This window comes from Dunckerocampus dactyliophorus, chromosome 15, assembly GCF_027744805.1.
Source record: "Dunckerocampus dactyliophorus isolate RoL2022-P2 chromosome 15, RoL_Ddac_1.1, whole genome shotgun sequence".
Lineage (NCBI taxonomy): Eukaryota > Metazoa > Chordata > Actinopteri > Syngnathiformes > Syngnathidae > Dunckerocampus > Dunckerocampus dactyliophorus.
Window position 1 is genome coordinate 3,122,049 of NC_072833.1, and position 22,478 is coordinate 3,144,526.

Genomic DNA, 22,478 nt, shown 5'->3' on the forward strand with positions numbered 1-22,478 from the left:
CGAGGAAACGCCTTGAGGGCAAATTCTTTCAATTTGACACGAGAGTTCAGCTCCGTTGGATGTGCTGATTTGAGAGGGGTCAGAGGTCACGTGACGTAGGTGGAATGTCATGAATATCCGCTTCAAGGTCAGAAAGTAGTGAGAAATGCACATTGGAGGCGCTATTTAACCTCCAGATAACGGAATCAGAATTAAAAATTGTATTGCAATTGTACGACGGAGTACAACGGAAAGTAAGTGCAAAACCTCTTAGTGCAACATAACAAGTCATAAAAAGATGAACAAACAGACTATAAAACTTGTAAAAGCACGAACATGACTCCCATCCAGACATCTTTTATTACGCCTATCCTCACGCGGGTCACGGGGATATGCTGGAGCCTATCCAAGCTGACTTGGGGCGAGAGGACGAGAGGACTGGTCACCGGCCAATGGCAGGGCACACACAGCATCGACAAACAAGCATCCACACTCACATTCATACCTGTAGAGAATTTAGAGTCGCCAACTAACCTAACATGCATGCTTTTGGAATGTGGGAGGAAGCCGGAGTACCCGGAGAAAACCCACGACGCACGTGGAGAACATGCCAACTGCACACAAAGACGCCCAACGGAGATTCAAACGCAGATCTTCCTGATCTCCTGACTGTGTGGCCAACATGCTAACACGAATACATTTGTGGGAATTGAACGGCTTTGACAAGCCACTACTTGATGCAGGCAGAGACTAGACGGGTGCACACACCCACACACGCACACACACACACACACACACACACGCACACACACGCACACACACGCACACACACGCACACACGCGCGCGCACACACCTGATGCAATCCCTAGAAACAGTCGTCTTTCTCCCACTCCCTCATAAGGACAATTAAGTGGTCTCAAGGCGTGATTGCGTTTTCTTGCAAAATGCTGATTAATGATGCTCTGTGTCCTTCTCCTCGCAGGGAAAATTCCTCCTTATTTTGTTTCTGACATTGGAAATCCAACACTGACAAAGCGTGAACACACACACACACACACACACACACACACACACACACACACACACACACACACACAGGAGGTCAAACCTGTTGTTGATAATTAATTACTACAATCAGTGATTTTCACGCCTCGGCGGCAGAAGGTCGGGAAAGATGATTCTATCAATTTATTCCATCGACTTTATTGATATACTTGCTGCTAACAAACATGGAGTGAATGTGTGGAGGTCAGATGGATTAGAAACAGAGCTAAGTAAGACACGCTGTGTGGTTTTAGCTTTGGTTTGTTGGGCTCCAGCGGGTTCTCGCAAGATTCCAGGGTATTTCTTGGCAGCTGTCACTGTGACTGGTGCAGAGCTACTTGATAACATAATTGCCAGTTGTGGAAGCCAACTCTTTTGCTTCGGAACCGCTGAAGACAAAAGGTTGCAAAAGCATTCTGCCCCACTGTGTTGCACTTTTAGTTTTCTGACAAATACGCCACTTGGTGGCGCTGTTATTCAAGCGAATGAGTCAGATTGACAGCGCTAAAAAAATGCTTGACTGTAACGTTAGGGCAGCGGTGTCCAAAGTGCGGCTCGGGGGCCTTTCACAGACCGCACCTGCTTTTTTACTGTCCCGCTGCACATTTGAAAAATATCATTTAATTAGAAAAAAAAACAGCAGCCAAAATGGAAAAATCTGCAGCAATTTTACAAAAATACAGCCAAAATATTAAGAAATAAAGTTGTAAAATACAGAGAGAATGTAAGTAATTGAATTTTATTGTAATTAATTTTAATATTATGAAGAAAACATGTCATTTTTGTAGGATAAAGATGAAATATTAAAGAAAGTCGCAATAGTAGGAGAAAAACAAAACAATTTTAGGTTTGCAGAAAAAGTCATAAAGAATAAAGTCAACATTTTATGGGAATAATGCCATAATTACCAGAAGAAAATGTACAAACAAAAAGACGACAAAAAATTGCTGTAATTTTACAAGAATAAAGTCAAAATATGAACAGAAAAAGTCGTGACAATTTCACGAGAATAAAGGCGTAATAAGTTATGAGAAAAATAACGCCACTTTAAGTAGCAGAAAGCTGAAATATTAAATAAAGCTGTTATTTTTTTCAAAGTCATAATATTATGAAAAACAAACAAAACAACAAATAAAGTTGTCATTTGTGGAAAATGTCATTGTTCTTGTTGCGCTTGGTGGAAAAAGGTTGGGCCAGCCCTGCTTCAGGCTGTTGAGTTGAATCACCATGAAATTAGTACATTTGGTACCTTTAGGGGACTGAGAAGCACACGTGTGTACAATTTCAACACTATTGGTTGTAAAACATGAAGAAAAACATTTCTGACTCAGCAACTAATTGTCCACAAGTCACTGATCATTTGTTTCATGAGGATTCGGGGGTGTCCTCATTTTTCCTGTAAGACTTCCCTTTTTTCCTCAAGACTCTCTCCAGAGGGACGGAAAGAAAAGCTCGATTTTGGATCAATTTTTCCTAATGAATAAAAAATGATCAAGCAGGCCTTGTAACATTTCCATTCGTGCAATATTTAAAATCCTGGGGGTTCAATTGCGACAGCGTGATTGAGGCTGTTGGGGATGTTGATTGTTTTCGCTGGTGTTGCGTTCGATGCGACGCCAAAGCATTAAATTAGGTGAAGTTAGGGAGGCTAATTCCAGAGTGCTGACTCGCAGCGGCGCCTTGATGGATGCCTTCACGGACCGGCGTGCAAACCAGCTTTTACACGGCCGGGAGTGATTGATAGCGCCACGGATGACGGGCCGACTAATGATTTGAACCAGCTCCTTGATTAAACATCAATTAGGCGCACAAATTCAATTCCCATCTTCCTCCCTTTTGTCCCATTAAAGAAGCTTTTCTTTGTCTTTTCGTGTAGCAAACATATGCTCCCTGTTTTTGTTGATCACACCCAGACAGAATAAATATAAGGAAATAAACGGCACTGGAATGCTCATGAATACATTTGCATCTGATTAGCTTGTCCGGAGAGTTGACTTTTACAACTTTTTTCAACTAAACACGCACTTCCTTCCTATTATTGTCAAGTTTCTCCCAATACACACTCACACACTCACACAAACACACACCTCGGAGCTCCGAGGCTTACCCTGCCAAACAGACCCAAATAATCAATGGGAGAAGAATGCAAAATGAGGATCAGACATGATTAAACAAGCCAGCGGTAAAGCCCAGGGAATACGTCGATACGGCACAGCCTTAAATCCTTTCAATGAGTGAACGTTGCATCATTAGTGACACATTTTTCAGTGTATGGATTTAGTGTAAAATATCAATTTGCTTTCATTCACCCAGAGAATGTTTATGCAGAGAGCCAATGGCTTTGCCAATAAAAATGCACACACAAACAAAGGAAACTACAGCCAAGACGCAAGCAATTGATTTTTCTTGACAGTTTTCAGACAATTTAGAGGTTTTCTCGAAAATGCACAGTAGCACTTTGAAAGGATTTGGCTGATACGCAATCACACGTGGATTGCTTTTGTGTTCCAGTTAGCATTAAAGCCATTTTATTACATTGTACTGCCTGGATGCATTTCATTCATTTTTCACTCCACTATTTTGCTTTGTTGTCCTCTTAAAATGACAACTAGCAAAAAAATAAATAAAAAATAACCCTAAAATAATCAATTTTAAAAACAACAAGCAAAAGATCGGGGGGGGGGGGACTTCAAACACATTTAATATCAGAAAAACCTTCGGAAAAGCAACTAAAATATCAGGAAACAATAAACTAAAAACTGGGAAGAAACTAACAAAAAATAAATAAATGACAGAAAAGCACCAAAAAATGTCACTATCAGAACTATTTTGGGGAAAAAATAGCAGGAAAGAAACTAAAAGCAGGGAAGAAACTATGAAACAACTAAATAACAGAAACATTTTTTAATAAACTTAAGAAACTACTAACTAAAATAATAGAAAAAAAACTCAACAATCAGGCACAGAGCACTACAAAAACATTTCATATCAGAAATATTGGGGGGGGGGGGACTAACACATCAAGAAAAAATAAAGCAATAAAGCAAGAGTAAAGAAATAAAAATCAAATAAAAAAAAAAAAAACAGAAAGCACATTTAAAAAACCATAAAAATTGCTGGACTGTCAGGGAAATAAAATTGCAGGAAACAAACAAAAAAACGTGGATGGCCACTAGTGTTCCGTTTTTTGATCTGACAAATCTTACGTACGTTTGTTTGAGTGTAGAATTACTACAGCTTCAGCTTGGACTGCTTGGACCGCAGCAGATGCTTAACGGCGATGAAAAAAAGTGTCTCGTGTCTCAAGCTGGGAACATCGCGTGGAGGTACGATTGCAAGGTTTATAGTGTGTCAAACAATCCACTATATCCAAAATCCACTACTAAACCCAAATCCACCACAACGGGTTTCCAAAAGGCTGGACTATTGCGTGATAAAGAGGACAGCTCAAGCTAAATGGAGGAAAAGGCTTCTTGAGACGTCATCTGTACTTCTGTGTAGAAGGTGTCGGACGTTTCGCTCCTCATCCGAAGAGCTTCGTCAGCAAACTAATAAGTGCTGGTAGCTTAGGCCTTAAATACAGTAAGAGTGGGCGGAATTGGTGTGCCAACACCCTCCTCCTATTGGTTCGTTACACTAAGCCTGCATTCCTCATCTTTACAGTGGTATAATCCTATCCTGTTATTCACACCTACGATAAAAGGGAAGTGTCGCTCCCTGAATTGGGTATGAACGACTCTGATACTGGCTTGTTAGCATCTATTGTTCTGGCTCGGCCCTGCCTTCACCTCATTTGCAAGACTAAGAGCTGTGGGTTTTGGTCTCAGTAACCTGCTGAACACAGGGTCCAAATTGAACCTCAAACCACCATTCCGATTCAATGATGGGTTCTGTTGTTTGACAAAAATAGCTTCCTTTACTCCTCTTTCAAACCATCTGTTTTCTTTGGCCAAAATCTTTACCTCGCTGTCCTGAAAAGAGTGATTGGTAGCTTTCAGGTGTAGATGTACTGCTGATTGAGGACCACTAGCATTGTCCCTGCGATGTTGATAAAGCCTTTTTTGGAGCATTTGCTTAGTTTCCCCAATGTAGTGCTCTTTGCATTCCTCATCTTTACAGTGGATGGAATAGACCACATTGCTCTGTTTCTGGTTTGGAGCCTTGTCTTTAGGATGCACTAATTTTTGTCTCAGGGTATTTACTGGTTGTACCAGTAAATACCCTGAGACAAAAATTAGTGCATCCTAAAGACAAGGCTTTTACTGGTTGTACCAGTAAATACCCTGAGACAAAAATTAGTGCATCCTAAAGACAAGGCTCCAAACCAGAAACAGAGCAATGTGGTCTATTCCATCCACTGTAAAGATGAGGAATGCAAAGAGCACTACATTGGGGAAACTAAGCAAATGCTCCAAAAAAGGCTTTATCAACATCGCAGGGACAATGCTAGTGGTCCTCAATCAGCAGTACATCTACACCTGAAAGCTACCAATCACTCTTTTCAGGACAGCGAGGTAAAGATTTTGGCCAAAGAAAACAGATGGTTTGAAAGAGGAGTAAAGGAAGCTATTTTTGTCAAACAACAGAACCCATCATTGAATCGGAATGGTGGTTTGAGGTTCAATTTGGACCCTGTGTTCAGCAGGTTACTGAGACCAAAACCCACAGCTCTTAGTCTTGCAAATGAGGTGAAGGCAGGGCCGAGCCAGAACAATAGATGCTAACAAGCCAGTATCAGAGTCGTTCATACCCAATTCAGGGAGCGACACTTCCCTTTTATCGTAGGTGTGAATAACAGGATAGGATTATACCACTGTAAAGATGAGGAATGCAGGCTTAGTGTAACGAACCAATAGGAGGAGGGTGTTGGCACACCAATTCCGCCCACTCTTACTGTATTTAAGGCCTAAGCTACCAGCACTTATTAGTTTGCTGACGAAGCTCTTCGGATGAGGAGCGAAACGTCCGACACCTTCTACACAGAAGTACAGATGACGTCTCAAGAAGCCTTTTCCTCGATGGACAACTCCTGTACGACTGAGAGCCTACACAGACTCAAGCTAAATGGCTAATTTAGCTCGACACAAAAGTGACTCCAAGAGCGACAACGAAAGAGAGAGACTGACAAAGTGTGTGATGATGGAGTTCTGACACTGAAGAAGACGACTCTAGTGGTTTTAGTTCCCAGGAGGAGGATGAAGACGGCGATGAAGGACTTTTTTGGTCGACTACTGTTTAACTAGACGTGTCACACGCACTGCTCGTGTTCGGCCCTGTTGGGAAAAAAGCATTTATTTAATCAAAAGCTTAACAAATCTTTCTGTGCACTAAATATCCCATGTTACGACGTGACACTTGCAGCCTGTAGTCCAGTGCGGCCCAGATGTGTACAAATCCTTTTTTCTCTTTGAATTTAGAGGTGTGCAGCTCTATAGTTCGTAAATTACGGTAAATAACAGAAAAACTAAAATATCAGGAAAAAACTAAAATATCAGGGAAAAAAACTAAGAAAAGAACCTAAACAACAAAAAAACAAACCTACTAAAAAAAGGAAAAAACAATATTGGTAAATATACTACAAAAGAATCCAAAATAACAACAAGGAAGGAGGAGATCAAATGCGAGGTGCGATGCAATGCATTTACAAAAATAAGCGCCTCCTCAATGAATGTCAGGCGTTCAAGGGTTAAAGGGTTGAACACGGCTATATGAGAAAATGATCTCATTACCGTCAGTTTGTTCACGGTCATTTCCAAGTGAAAAACGCACACATCTCGGTGACAAATTCTGTTTTAAAAAGAGCAATTCACAGCAAATCACCACTCCCCCTGACTAATGCCACACTGCTGACATAAGCATTTAATATATATTACATCTCCTTATTATTATGGGTATATATTACAGCAGATACAGAGAGCCCCCATAAAATATTCATGAGTCATTATTCATATTATGCTGCATCACTGTGCATGCCTCCACTTTGTTCTCTTTCCGTGCATGTCTTTAATTTCCTTTTGTCACTTTTATTCTTTGCTTGGATCTCTTTGCCGCACCGACTTTCACCACAACAAGGAATCGCACGCTGAGCGAACGCCCGTTTGATGCCAGAGACACAAAGGACGGTTGGATGCGGCATCAAGACAGGGAGAAGAAGAGACAAAATAAAACTAAATAAGAGCGCAAACATACCGAGGTGTAAAAATCACATTAGCGGGAACAGCACTTGCAGAGTGTGTGTTTTAGTGTGTGTCGGGTGCGTAAACACAGTCGTGCCGTGACAGAACCAGAGCCTCGGGACATGTGCAAGAGAGGAGGAAATTACAATAAATGAATTCTCGCGACCATTATGATCATTTAGGCATAAAGTTCACTTAAAGTCAACCAGCGTTTTAGTGGAATTAAAGCTATTTATTGTGTCTTTACTGCAGGGGTGAACGCCTACCACTACAACAACAACAACAACAAAACAGCCAGTCCAAAAAATAGCCATAACTGCTCCAATAAACGCCTCAAATGAGTTAACCGCCGAATCCCCTGCAGGTGCGTGGTCTACCAAAGCAAATAAGCACGAATTCATTTATTGTATAGCGAGCACAGTTAGCCGTCTGGCACTCTTTCAGAACTTTATTCTGACCTCAACACATCCCCAACAGGGCAATTCCAACACCACATCCCATCTCCAACTCGCAAACGCATCTCTCCGTTTGTCCTGGGAGCAACACTTCCTCATTCTCGAGGTGCATTCACCGCCAACAACATCTGCATGATGCATGTGTCGCCTAAATAAACAGAAGGTCAAATAAGAAAGATATACAGTACTACTATCCAGTATATAATATAAGGAAAACTGCACTTTTTGGGGAATTTTGCCCAGCATCCACAATCCTTATGAGCGACATATTCCGCCAAAAACGTGCAGCAAATCCAACCTTCTCGATCTTTATTCATAAAAACATGTTTTTCAGAACATGAACGGGTTCTTCAGGACATAGACTTCTCTTGCCAACTCGCCTACACTGGGAGAGTTTCCGGCTTCCCAGCATGCCTTGCGGCACTTGTTTTGTTAAAATCTGCTAAGGTTCTGATTTCCGAGTTAATGTTGTTGTTGTTCCTCATAGTAGTACTAGTTGTAGTAGTCCTATGTGTGTTTACTTCCCTGTTGCATGCTGTGCTGGCATTGATGTGTTCATACTGTGGCTACTGTATAGTTAGTTGGTTAGTTAGTTAGTTAGTCTAGCTGATATGTACAAGTCCTGTCTACAGAACTTGCGCCCTGACGTCCGTGTTTACGGCTCCAGTGATCGACGGCGATGCCTTCCAACTACAAAGCATGAGCTAACCCATAAAGGCAACCTTTGTGTGCACATGCAAGCTCCATCCAGGCGCATGCAGCGTGTTCTGCATGAGTACATCACATCAGTCCCTCACGTGTACGAAGCCGGTAAAAAAAACATGTACAGGAACACGTCTGTCTATAACTGTCTTTCTATGCTCTCGCATCAGCCTCCATGAGGCTTTTACAGCCTTCCCTCCTTCCTCATCCTCCTTGTTAGCATACGCTTGATTTGCAGCCGATGGTGGAACCCCTGAGTGTATCTCACGCACCCCTAACAGCGCAGGTCTTTGATGGGGGCTTTGTGTCTTCAAAGAGCAGACCTCTAGAAGAGTAACAACTGCAACTTGCTTAAAAATCTCCCACAAAAATGCTTGGGAATGAAGATGCAGGATGAAGGAAGCGGTTGATTTATGAATCCATTATAGAAAAATTTGGACGTAATGCTGATGTCTGCTTGCTTATGCCTCCATTAAATGTTGATGTATGAATTCTAAAGCCTGGATTATGCTTCTGCTTCGAGGCGGCAGCGTACACTACACCGGCTCACTCCTCCCCCTCCAAACCCTCCTGTGTAGCTTAAAGTGCATCTCCAAATGTGATTGGATGGCTCATAATACATTTATTGTACATTATTTCCTGGGTGTGCATGACTCCTTCAGAATCCACCTTTGCCCTCTGCTCAGATTTCAACATTTACAATAAGTTCTCGCTCCAAAAACACCCCCGCCTCTCTTGGCAGTGGCTCAGGAGGTAGAGCGGATCGTCCAGTAACTGGAGGCTTCCTCCATCCCAATCGCTGCTGTTGTCTTCGGGCAAGACACCTCACACAAGTTGCCCACAGGTTCGCCCGCACATGGATGCTCAGCTTCACTGACCAGGTTGCTGACCCACAGTCCGGATCCCCGGTGGCTGCCCATTCCCCAGCAGACTGCGCTAAGCCTCAACCTTAACCTCATTCATTTCCATTGTTCGCTCACAACAAAGGACGCTTACAAGCTAAATGATCTACGAGGTTGTGGTTGCTCTCTGAGTTGACTCACCGGAAAACACCACCCCTGGGGTTTTGGCTTTTGTCCCCACCCTCAAATACCTTTGAGACACAATATCCAGAGTCCTTGCAGCCTCCATCCTGCAGTCTCTCTGGAGACCCAAGTGGATACTAGAGAGACCAAGCTCCAAGTATACAACGCCTCTGTCATTCCAGTCCTCCTGTATGGTGCAGAAAGGCCCCTGAGCAACACCCTGGCAGCCAGGCCCTCAGGAGGATCCTGAGAGTAAAATGGTTCCACCATGCCACCAACACCGGGATTTGAAAGCGGACACAACAACTCCGTGCTTCTCGACTTGCAGCAATGCGAAGAGCACGCTGGTTCAGTCATGTCTCCTGATCATCCAACCCCGTGCCATCCTGGCTTTGAGCCCCATCATGCTGGGGCCTGGAGACGCTCCCCACACCCACTGGCTTGACACTGTGGCTCAGGATCTGAGGGCCGATGACAAGTCCCTGGAAGAAGCCTGGCATCTTGTCCAGGACAGACCGGGCTGGAGAAGACTGCAGTAAGTAAGCAAGCAAGTGAGTAACTAAGGCATTTCGGCAGAGAATTCCAAGTAAGGTGCTGTAAAAGGATCAAGGAGGCATCGGAGGGGACAGCGTAGTGACTCCGCAGAAGCATCACCCAGGCTTAAGTGAGGCGTTATTGGACACTTCAATCTGGTTTTCGACAAAAAATTTGGCTCGGTTGTCGTGCACTGCGTTGGTTATCGTTCAATATCGGAACCTCAGTTAGTGTCCGCCCTGGTTAGCATGTTTTTGTTTTTCACAATTTTGCCTCGCGTTGCGTGCATTCTCTGGTTGTAGTACAACATTGCGGCGTCTTGTCGTGTCATTGATACGCTGCGTGAGTCCAGCTGTGTTCTTAATGTATTTTTTATCACAAAACATCCTTTCTTGTTGGCGTCCCATTAGCTAGCTAAAAAAATGGCAACTGGAAACGGAAGTCAGCTACGTTACGTCGCCCGTCTATACTCTCAAAAATGTTAACCCAAAACATGTTTTTATAGCTTTCTAAACGCATACAAATGAGGAATGAAAGGAATAAATGAACATTTGCTTCATTGATGACGTGTGTTCCTGTTGTGGTGTCTCGCTGCCACATCGTGTCTTCAGGGACCGTCGCATCAACAATCATGTCTTCAATGAAGGTAAAAGTAAGCTTAAATGTTGCTTTTCCCTTCATTCCTCATTGATATGTATTCATACGCATTTGGAATTGATTTCTGCATGTAAGACTATCATAGTAAAACTATAAAAACCTGTTTATTGTTAACATTTTGGTTTTCTGAAACGGTTTAATCGGATTTACTTTATTTCTTATGGGAACATTTTATTCCGTTAATGTCCGTTTCGGTTAGAGTCGGACCTTCTGGAATGAACGAATGACCCCAATCAAGGCTCTACTGGACTACGGCATCAAATAAGGATGTTACACAAACGAGTCCATTTCACGCATCAACAATAAATTCCATCCAGGTAAAGAAATAAGAAACCGAGGGGGCTGATGTTGCAAAGGGGGAAACAAAACAGGGATCACAAACGATGGGAGGTGTTGAGAAGATGCTGTTGGCGCGGATCCCCTGTTCGCTCTTCGCCGCCTTCAGTAAACGTAAAGGTGATGTGAAATGTTCATTTATGCATTTCATTTCTCATTTGTCATTACTTTGCAGTGTTTTCTGCATGTACAAGGATAACTAGTTTCTATACTAGGTATTTTTCGCTCATATTTTTGGATGTCTGGAATGGCTTAATGAGATTTACACCACTACCAATGGAAAAAATAATGCTTCCATTTTTGTGCGTTTCAGTTCTGACCTTTTGGAGCAAATTAATAAGTAAAAATATCACAGTATTTATTTATTATTCGTTATTCAATGAGCTTCATTCTGGAACGTCTGCATCTGTTGCCATTTCCATTTATCGACACTCATCCTTTTATTTGCTTCACGCCTCTCAAGCTCGATCACGCACAATCACCATCACCGCGCTTATTTCCATATCCTTCCCCTCAGGTGTGTTGCCGGGGCGACCTTTCACAGCAGGGTGACTTCCCGGATTGGCTTTTGTGTGTTGGAGGTCACAAACCTCGCCACTTGGAATTAATGGACTCCGCTGCCCGACTCCGGGGCCCTCGACAGGTGCACGCCCACTCACGCAAAAGCCACTGCGTGTAATAGATGGTCACCGGGCGTCACAGTTCTTGCAAAGCTAATTATGTGAACTGATGGCAGGCGTCAGGCCAGGGGATACCTGCTGTGACACACACACGCGCACACACACACACACACACGCACGCACACAATACCCAGCAAAGACTATGCAGGATTTATGCTTGGTGTTCTGGTGAGTCATAAAGTCGTATGAACTGGAATCACTGACTCTGCTTTAAGTCACACGACCACATGTAATCACACACGTGGACAAACACCTTGTCAACACACACACGACACACACCTCGGTTCCGGTGCTTGGCTTTGTCTCCAATAACAAGCTGCAAGCGTTTCGATAGCACAGCAAAAAACACACTCACACATGCACTTGCAGTATTCATAAAGATATATTGATAGACATGCTAGTATCATCATGCTTCGGTAGGTACTTTTACAGTTCGGTTCAATACAGCACAAGATGTTTGGGGTCCTACCTGTGCATTTCTTAAGGCTGCCGGGTCGTTTCCCGTGCATGCCCAGCTTGCAGTTGAAATTCTCCTCCCAGAATTCGGCGAACCAAACGTTCCTTCTGTTGTTGGACAGGGAGCGGCTCCGGAAATAACGGTCAAAAGCTGCAGGGGCACATCAGCGAGCATTAATAAGTCTTTGAAGTTGTTTGGTATTTGGCGATAAAAGCACGGTGAGAGACAACCGCCACTGGGCATCGTCTGGATTTAGAATTCCAGTGCATCAGGGGTATTACCGGGATAACACCTGTCTGATTGCCGCTGTAGACTCGGCGTACACGACTGCAAAAACATACTGACAGCTCATTGAAAAAAAAAAAGGCAGTTTTAGGCTCCGCAGGGACGACAAAGTGTACGTGAAACCAACCGTGGAGGGTGGAAAACTCCCTGGAGTGTACCAGACTGACGTGGGACGTGCTGTGCCGTGCTTGACAAGAGCTGCCTTGATTAATCTCCTCTGCTGTCAGGAGAAATGCACCTGTGCGGTTCCTCATGTACGTGGCAAGGGGATAACGGGATAGGTACGGAAGAAAAATAGACCAAATATGCATTTAAAAGACGGCTTGAGGGCCCAAATGTCATCGACTCTAGCTCTAACTCTACTCTCGAGAGTTTTAGAGAGGTCAAAGGTGAGCGAAGTTGGGGACTCGTGGAACAGAGTGCCCCTGGAAGTGCCCTCTAGCGAGGGCAGCGTCCATAGGACCTCATTTGTGCAGCAAATTGGGTATCACCTCTACCTTTTTATTGCACTTTTTGGGAACATTTTGTGCTAATAGGGACACCGGCATCCTTCAGTTTTGCTGGAAAAAGTTTGGACATGCTTGTCTTCAGCATTAAGAATGTCTCCACTTCCTCCAACTTACCGTCCACAGACGCTCGCTTGGGGAGAATGGTGATGGCTCCCTCCGCCACTCTCTCCTGACCAATCACAGGGGAGATCTTGGACCCCCAGCTGTCTGAGCCCACCCACAGGAAGTGTCCTGTTTGGTTGTTCCTCTTCGCCGCATCCAGAACACGCCTAAGACGACAAAACGTAAGGTGTCAAACGAAGTGTTCGAAAAGTAAAAGCACTGTAGCGGCAGCGTGACAGTGGGGGCACTTGTGGTACCGAATGTCATCCTCATTAGCGAACATAATGATGGCCCTGGCGTTGGAGGTCTCCAGCAGGCGTCTAATGATCTTGTCAAACTCCCCCGGCTTTGGCTCTCGTGGGATCTTCAAGGACTGCGCGATGCAAACACCGCCTGGGAGCACAAGAGGGAGAGGTTTTACTCAACTTTGAAAGATGGTCACTTTGCATATGCATGATGACAGCAAACCACATGTATCGTGTTTTGCTATGATTTCGTGTAGCGCTACCTCAGGATGCAAGAACGTGGTGGAAAGTTGGTCCAATAAAGCTCACGACACACAAAAAGTCAAATTCTCGCAATAACAAAGAAGGCGAGGAGGCGCAGCTAAGCCAAACATAAAACTCACCATGGGAGGTGGAAAACGGGTACGCGCAAGAAAAGGAGAATAATACCATCAAACTGGAAAACAGCTAACAGAGATGCAGCGAGATGCATCACAACGCACAGTTCAAGGAACATACACCACATTAAGAGCCAAAGCAGGAAATAAGAAAGCACGGAATGACATGAGAATATTAGCACGCACATCACGTTTAGACTGCCTGCGACCATTTTGAAGTTGATGTCCAGATTTGTCATGTTTAACTATGATTTTGTGTGGCGTTAACCCAGGAAGCAAGAAAACAAACTCACCAAGGGAGGTGGACAACAGCAATAGATCAGAACAGACCTTCATTTTCCAAGGTGGAAAACTGTCTTTGGCTCACCAGCACAGCAGTCCAATACGAACATTCTCATACATAAAAACAGAGGTTAACTCAAATAGCAATAAAAATAGGGGTAAGACAAGATCTAGTAAAATACATAAAACATGGAGGGAGACATGTGGGTTGTTCATTTTGATGAATTAAGGATGGCGATGGCGTTTGCTATAAAAGATTTTTGAAAAGAACCTTTGGCCAGAGGAGCTCTACAGCGCCTCCCACACTTCATAGGCTCACATAACAGCATAGAACACACATCAATCATTTACCAGCCATCGCCAAATGGCGGACCTCGGTCCGCATACGGACCCAGCACTTTACGGACCGTGATCAATTGAAGTGTTTGGGAACTACGACATAATCACGCTCGGGGACCGATCGCAGCAGCAGATTGCCAACATACAGGTGTGAAAAAGTCTCGGACCCCTTCCTGATTTCTTTTTTTGCAAGTCCACCTCTGAGTGGCTGAAGAAAAGCAAAATGCAGACTTTGGAGTGGCCTAGTCCAAGTCCTGACCTGAATCCTATTGACATGCTGTGGCATGACCTTAAAAAGGCGCTTCATGCTGGAAAAGCCTCCAATGTGGCTGAATGACAACAATTGTGCAAAGAGGAGCGGACTCTTTGCAAGTTATCACAAATGCTGGATTGCAGTTGTTGCAAATCACTTTTTCACACAGGACCATGTAGCTTTGGATTTTGTAATAATAATATCGCTTAATCCCTTAATAATGAAAAGTTTCATTTAAAAAACACATTTTGTGGTCAGTCGTGTTGTCATCGACTCATACTTAAATTGGTTTGATGATCTGAGACATTTAAGAGTGACCAACAAGAATCAGGAAGGGCCAACACTGCACGTGGTGTACTGTATACGTGGTGTACAGCGACTGCTGTGTTGCTGTATTCTACTGACTGCTGGTGTGCAGGACGACGGCCTTGTCGCACATTAAACCTGCAAGAATTTTCAACTTGGAAATATGCCTTCTTTGCTTTGGCACGATCACCACAAACCACGTTAGCACGCGCGTCATATTCAAGCTCCTCTCATTAGCTGTGCTGTATTGTATCAAGGTGTGGAGGATTATGTCCTTGTAGCACATTAAGCCTGCTGATTCCCAACCGGTACACGACGTAGAACGCCGTCTTGTTTGTGCTCGGGAGCGAGGCCGTCCATTGTGCGTCCCTGTCAGCGCTGACGCGTCACTCCTCTTAAATCGTGCAAATATTCATTAGCCTCCAAACTGGAAGCCTCTCGGGGATGGGCTGCGCGGGGCTGAATACTAAAATCAAATACTTTCTCCGAATACTTCCTCAAGGATAATCTCTTACTTGACGTGCGCCTTTGTATTGCAAAAATGCGTACACGCCGGCAGCGTCCTCTCCGCGCTGTCCTTGAAGCAATTAAGCCGCCGTTTGCTGGACGGGTGTCATCGGTAACTGTCTGCAGACTTTCCTCGTTTCAAATGAAGTCCAAGACAAACTGGACGGCGCGTGCAAAAGCCGGCGTCTGCAACCCTCAAACATTCATCATCGTTGCCGAGACAACAGCTTAAAGACTCGCTTTCTTGCTTGCATGCCCGATGGGACGTAAAGAAATATGACCCCAGTATGACCTCCCGGGTTCTTCTTATCCGGTTGCTTTGATAAACAAAAACAACAGCTGTCTTTCACATGCGTTGTTCTGCACTGTTGGCCGACGGTGAGGGATCACGAGGGGGGGGGGAAGCCAAATGTCAGCAGGGTCGGTTCTAAGTATTGCTGTTTGTGATGATGCATATTAAAAAGCAACGCGGAGCTTACGTTATGTGAACGCCGTCAACTCCAGTACAGGAATGATGACTGCCGTTTCTCGCCAATTGGCCCCCGTACTACGCTGATTGTAAATGCCTTGTTTGCCGAGCAGACGGCGTTGATGACAAGCGTCGCTGTTCCAAAGTTTGTGCTTCCTCAAACTTTGCTCTCGTGCTGACGAGGGATGGGCACCGCAAATGCACAATTTGTATTAGTTTGTTTTGCATAATAACCTTCCTTTTGAAACAGCGTAAGAAGGTCCAATACCTCGCAAGAAAACTTTGTTTTGTTACATTTGGCTTGCGTGTTTGCGTATTTCAATGTGAAGAAGTTTAGCTGTTCTGTTCCGAGAATTCCAAAACTAGCAATCACGTTTCTGGTGTAAAAAAAAAAAAAAAAAAAAGACCTCCTAGCATACAATACATGGAAGGAAGCAACCAAAAGGTCTTTGGAGCGAGGTTCCCCATGCCAGCAAAGTTAGCACGTTGGTTGCCTTCACATTTTGACATGCTTATATTTTTCAGCAAATACTGTACTCGTAAACTTTATTTTGTTGATGTTTGAATTTCAAATGTGAGGGGATTTAGCTCTGAGCCTCGGGTTTAGCTCATTGGAACACGGTCTGCTTCTTCCCATTCCTTTTTCGGAGAATTCCAAACATGAATCGACAACATTTCTGATGTAAAAAAGCTAAATAACCCTTCAGCTTGCGCTACACGACACTACATGGCAGGAACCAGACAAAGGCCCTTGGAGTGAGGTTCCCCATGCCAGCAAAGTTAGCACGTTGGTTACCTTCACATGTTGACATACTTATTTTTCTCAACAAATACGGAGTTAGTAAGCTTTATTTTATTGATGTTTGCAAATGAATTTGAATAAGTTTAGCTCTGAGCCTCGGGGTTTAGCCTAATAATTCCCAACATTAATCAACAACATTTCAGGCGTTAAAGTAAAAAAAAAAAAAAAAAGACCTCCTAGCATTAGCCAAGCATGTGATAGTGAGGTATTTTGAGATGAAGCTTGTTGGTTCGCCCCACTAACTACTGTGGCATGGAGTGAGGTTCCCCGTGCAAGTAAACGTAGCACGTTGGTTGCCTTTCTAGGTTTGAAATGCTCATATTTCTCAACAAATACAGTAAAAGTAAGCTTTATTTTGTTGATGTTCGTATTTGAATGTGAGGGGATTAGCTCTGAGCCTCGTGTTTAGCCCATTTGAATAATATCATCTTCCCATTCCTTTTTGGACATGTTCAATTTCTGTTCTGAGAATCCCAAATGTGACTCACCAACATTTCTGGTGTAAAAATGCAAAATGCAAATGGTTTGTTTGAGGTGAAGCAATACGAGCGTGTTTATTAGCTCACTGTAGCGCTTTTATCGGGAACGCTGTGATTGAATTATTTGGGCTTGGCACCCGCAGAGAAACATGAGCTCTTACTTTATCTCTAATAACCTGATTAGCCAGGCGTCAATGCGGAATGGAATGTGACTAAATCGTAATTTAGTCACATTGTGTCTGCTAATGTGCTAATTCGTTGGCTTTGCGAGCGAGCGTACAAGAAACCTGTTTGCATTTTTGTGTGGACTCTCGCATCTGTCTCCTGCGGACGACTAAAACAAACTCAAGTCCAGCACTTCTCCCGGCACAAACCCTAAAATATGGGGTGTAATTACGTCCATTGTGTTTGAAATGCTGCTAATTATCGATCTGTCTCCATTCCACGCCGCACAATTTTCATCAATTAACCAACTGAGACAAGAATAAGCACTAATTAAACAAGCTGCTTCTGCCGTTTCCTCAAATGCCCTTTTGTGCCCCCCCACCACACACACGCAACGATAATCATCAGTCGGAGGGCCGTAGCGATCAATGATTTAAGTGTCTGCAAGTTTGTGTGCTTTGCAAGTTTCTGCAGATTAAGGGGTTGCGGTAAACAACATGTTCTCCCACACTTTCAGAGCTAAAACTGCCTTGCAAATTAATCATTAAAAACACCACCCAAGGAGCATCTAGCCATGGAAATTTACATCCTCTAATTGAAATATGACGGCTAAGGCCTTGAGTCAACTTGTAAAATGAAGATATCGTGAACCGAAAAGGCAAAACAGACCTGGGGGTGAAATTTATTTGTGGCTCTGTGAGAATATTAAGGCTCGATATGTGAATTTAACCTGCAAAAAAGTTACCGCTTTCAAAAAAAAACAACAACAGCAGCGCTAAGTTGCCTGTTGGCTTGAAACTGACTGTTTAGTCTGTTTACGTGTTAAAAAGACCAAAATCAAAGGATAGAAAATAACATGCAACCGAAATTGTCATTCGTCTCAAACTGCTAAAAAAAAAAAAAAAAAAGTAAAATGAAAAAAAAAGAAAAATAATGACAACAAATACAATCTTCAAAAAGTTTAACAAAACTGGACTTTAAAAAAATGGAAAACTAAACATGGCAAAAAAATGAAAAAATAAATATATTGAAAAAAACTAAATAAAATAAAACACTGGACTTAAAAAAAAATCTAAATACGCAAAATTGTATAATAATGACATTATGAACCATTATTCAGTACTTATTTTGTATGAAATAAAACTCCATATAAGTTGCCATTTGTCTCCAATTTCCCCCCCAAAAAGTCATTTAAAAAAAAATGTAAAAAAGAAAAAGAATGTCAACAAATACAATTTTCAAAAAGTTGAATAAAACCTGTTATTATAATTGAACTTAAAAACTCCAACAAAAAAAGGAATACAAAAAAACAAAGTAAAATAAAATGATGTCAGTTATAATTATAATTTGACTTAAAGTTTATTAAAACCACATGGCTTTATAAGCCATTATTCAATAGCTGTGCTTTATAAAATACAATTCCATTTAAATTGCCATTTGTCTCAAACTGTCAAAAAAATGAATAAATGACACCAAATAACATTTTTAAAAAGTAGAATAAAACCTGATATTAAGTTGGGCTTCGGGCTAAAAAGAAAACATCAATTAAAGTGTAATCAATGAATAATTATTCATCACGTGTGATCACGAAGCACCCATCAGCCCAGCTGGATTGTTTATCTGTCCAGTCTTCATTTCAATGCGTGTTTTTGTGACTAAAAGCCCAGCCAAGAGCAGCCTTGGCTTGAAGCGTAAAGCAGCAGTGGTTTTGCTAACAGTGATGACAGCTTCCTACTACACTGATACCCAAATACAAGCGGACAGATGTGATCTTTCAGTTTGGTCTCTGAAGGTGTGCGTGAGAAAGAGAAACGAGGGTGGAGTAAGTTTGGACGTTTAACATCTCACTCGGCCTGCACGGACGGGCTGGTGTCAGCACATCTTGAGTCTGAAGTCAGACAGGTAGCACTTACTTACTTTAATGTCCGGCGTGTGCGATGCTTTTAAGTGCTGCCTTGCAGCTCCCACTCAAAACAAAGGGAGGTCGAAGTAGTCGGACGACTGCGTAGTATCAACTCTGCACTGCTTCAGCTGTGTCTGGCATCGTTATGTCGGAAAGCTGCCGTGCGGCCCAGTTTCTCTTTCACAATGTCACAGCGCGTTTTACGACGCTTGACCGCCTTGGACCTTTGGTTTTTCTCTGTTCTGCCCATTTGGTGCATTTATTTTGTTATTTCCGTTTCCTGTTAGGCGCCGCGTGTGTGTTCTTTACTCGTGTTGGAGGGAGCTGGGGGGCGCACCTGCTTGTGGTTTGTAATGAAGTATTGTTTAGTTCAGCTGCTTTTGCTAGCACTAAGTCCATGAAACCCGTCTGCATCTTCATTATTTATGCTTCACTTTTCATCGGACTCGTGTTCCTGTTTGCACCTCCCATGGCGAGTTTGTGTCGTTTCCCCTTTTTGTGTGCGCTTTGTGTGTGAGCTGATCTCGTGTTAATAAAAGACGTTCTTTCCTACTTTGCACTCCTTTCAATGAACCGCAGCTCCCCCAGTGTCGACAGCACTCGTGAAGCCCCAGACCATGACAGAAGAAAACCTTCAATATACTCATCACTAGGGGTGTCCCGATACATACCATACCGATATTGCAGCCTTGAGTATCGGCCGATCCCGATATGAATCCGATCAGATATCAGCGTGAATCAGACATACTTTTGTGACTTATTTTGTGGTGTGGATGTTAAAAAAGACTCGATCGAGTGATGACACCGAAACAGAGAACAAGAGTCAGCAACGGTAGGAATGCGAAAACTCACTTCCTGATATTTAGAGGATGTTTCAGCTTTTTTTGTGCGATTATCCTCATGCTGTTTTTTTGTGGTGCCGCCTCGGAAGCGTGATGGGTTGGTCGTGTTGAACTTCCCCACTTGCGTGCCACCACGGGGGAAGAGTGCGAGGTAACATATCAGAGATTTTAGACGCAGGTCCTGGACCGATATCCGATATCAATATCGGGATCGGGACAGGCCCTACTTATTACAGCTCCGAAGGTGTCCAATAACCCAAGCCCATTGGTTCCTGCCAATGTTGGACTGGTCGACCAAATGATTAAAAAGTTCATTCATTTCATTCCCAAAGTGATATCATGGCAACAACTGTGTCTAGAAACAACAAGCCCACAGTGTTTTGACCTCATTAGTGACCCCTGTGGTTCTTTGCCTACCTGGCAACAATGGGAGACTCAGCGGTTAATTGAACAGAGGCATCAATTAGCGTATTTGCAGAGCTATATACGGACCAACGCAGCTGAAGCGTCCGCACGGTTATCGTATCGCTACATGAGTCATCCAGCCAACCGCCACTTTCTCACACATCACCGATATCTCCAATAAGTCGGGCGAATCCCACAGGCTTTCCTTTTCGATGGGTGGGAGGCAGACGGCGGGGCTGGGCGGGATAGAAAGATGAGCAGTGGGATTGAAAGGGGAAGGGGAGGAAGGCGGAGGGTGGCAGTCGGAGGGTGCAGGAAGCAACAAGGGGGAGAAGGTGCAAGATGAAAAATATAGGGTGTGAGGTGAGGGAGGAGGAGATAAGCAAGGGATGATTGGATGTCAGAGCGCAGATAAGAAGCGCAAGGTCAACGTTAAGCCACCAGATCACAAAGAGAGAACACATCCTCTCTCGTCTCTTTCCTCCTCGGAGAAGATTTTTTCTCTTGTTTTCCGGCAATTCCTTTTACTCTCTCGATCTCGCACACGCTTACCATCTGGCGGTAATCAGACATCCAATTACAGCCTCGCCCTCGACTAGGGCCCCGTGGCCCCGTGGCAGGATGTGTATGTACGGGAATATGAAGGCGCTGCCGTGCTTTCTGGACAAACATCAGCACCAAATGCGCTTTACGTCGCTGCAGGCGGGATGTCCCGCTAACCTCCAGTCAGCTTCAGCGGGACGATGAAAGCTACGACTACTACAACTGGAACTACACAGGACTCCCCTTGGCCATGAAAAATCAGTGTGTCGACATTTTGCTGTGACATGCAGATGCAAACAAACCGGCTCAGCGCACACCAGTACGGTGCGTTCAAGGACCGCGCTTGACAAAAAAAGACATCAGTGACGCATAAAGACATAAACATGTGAAAACGGTGGGCCTTCCGACGGTGGTATGCTGTACATCAGGGGTGTCCAAACTTTTTCCACAGCAGTTTGTTTCTCCTAATATTACAACTTTAAAAAACCAGCATATCTTTTCTTGACTATTTCAACTAAAATGCTACTAAAATGACATGATTCCTGCTCATAATATCACTGGTTCGTTCTCGTAACATTCTGCAGCTTCTTTTCTTGCTGGAATACAACTTTTTCTGTTCATATTTTGACTTTATTCTTGTAAAATTACAGCAGTTTTTTCCATTTTTTAAAAAGAATTTTCCAACTGTCAACTTTCTTCTTGTACATTTTCTTCTCTTGATATTCTGACTTTACTCCTTAATATTTTGACCTTCTTTCCATAATATTTTAACTTTTCCCCCCACAACCTCATTTTCCAAAAATTGTTCATGGATTTGTTTGCTTCTGATAATATTATGACTTCAAAGAAAATCAACATTTTTTCTTTAATATTTCAACTTTTCGCTACTAAAATGACGTTACTTTTCCTCATTATTTACATACATCACATTTTTTCCTCTTAATATTTTTTTTGCAAATTTTTCCATGTTTTTTGCTTTTGTTGTTTTTCTTTTAGTTTTCTTAAACATCCTAAACCGGATGGACAAACCGAACAAGTTATCGGCACTCAGTTGGAGGCGTTTGTCAGAATGTCAGACAGGAGGACACCGGACAAACTGCTCTCCATCACACACAACCCCACCCACCCCACTCCATCGGACAAAAGAGGGGCAGCGAAGCTCATTCTCCGACAGACTCCTCCAGTTCCGTTCCCACAGTAAACGCTACAGAACTTCATTTGTACCACACGCCATCCAGCTCTACAATACCTCACCTGTAAAAGATCAGGTTTGTATTTCTACAAACGATTTGCAAATATGCAAATCTTGCTTATCTTCTATTATTTTATTTGTTTACTTTTTTATATTCTTTCCTTCTTATTTTATTATATTTTATCCATATTGCAGTGCATTTTATTTAAGAGTGTCTGTCTTTTCTTCTGCAACTGAGCTCCTGTAACCAAGAAATGTCCCTGGTGGATCAATGAAGCCTGTCTAAGTCTCAGTGAAGTCTAAAAATGTGCAAATATGTATGAACCATAAACGTGCGGGGAGCCGCTGTGTAAATCTTCAACATAAATTATGATCATTGCTCCATTTTTAGCTAATTTAACATTATCATGAGTTAAGGAGATTTAGC

General features: G+C 43.2%; 1 protein-coding gene across 2 annotated transcripts in view; it reads right to left on the reverse strand.

The window, feature by feature from the left end:
• grm8a (glutamate receptor, metabotropic 8a) overlaps positions 1 to 22,478 on the reverse strand; it is a 185,713-nt gene that overhangs the window by 39,211 nt on the left and 124,024 nt on the right. For both annotated transcript variants that reach the window (XM_054799984.1, XM_054799985.1), the window contains exons 4-6: positions 13,200 to 13,335; positions 12,955 to 13,109; positions 12,059 to 12,196 (exon numbers count right to left, since the gene is read on the reverse strand). In XM_054799984.1, the coding sequence (XP_054655959.1) occupies positions 12,059 to 12,196; positions 12,955 to 13,109; positions 13,200 to 13,335 (429 nt within the window). The remainder of the gene's footprint in view (positions 1 to 12,058; positions 12,197 to 12,954; positions 13,110 to 13,199; positions 13,336 to 22,478) is intronic.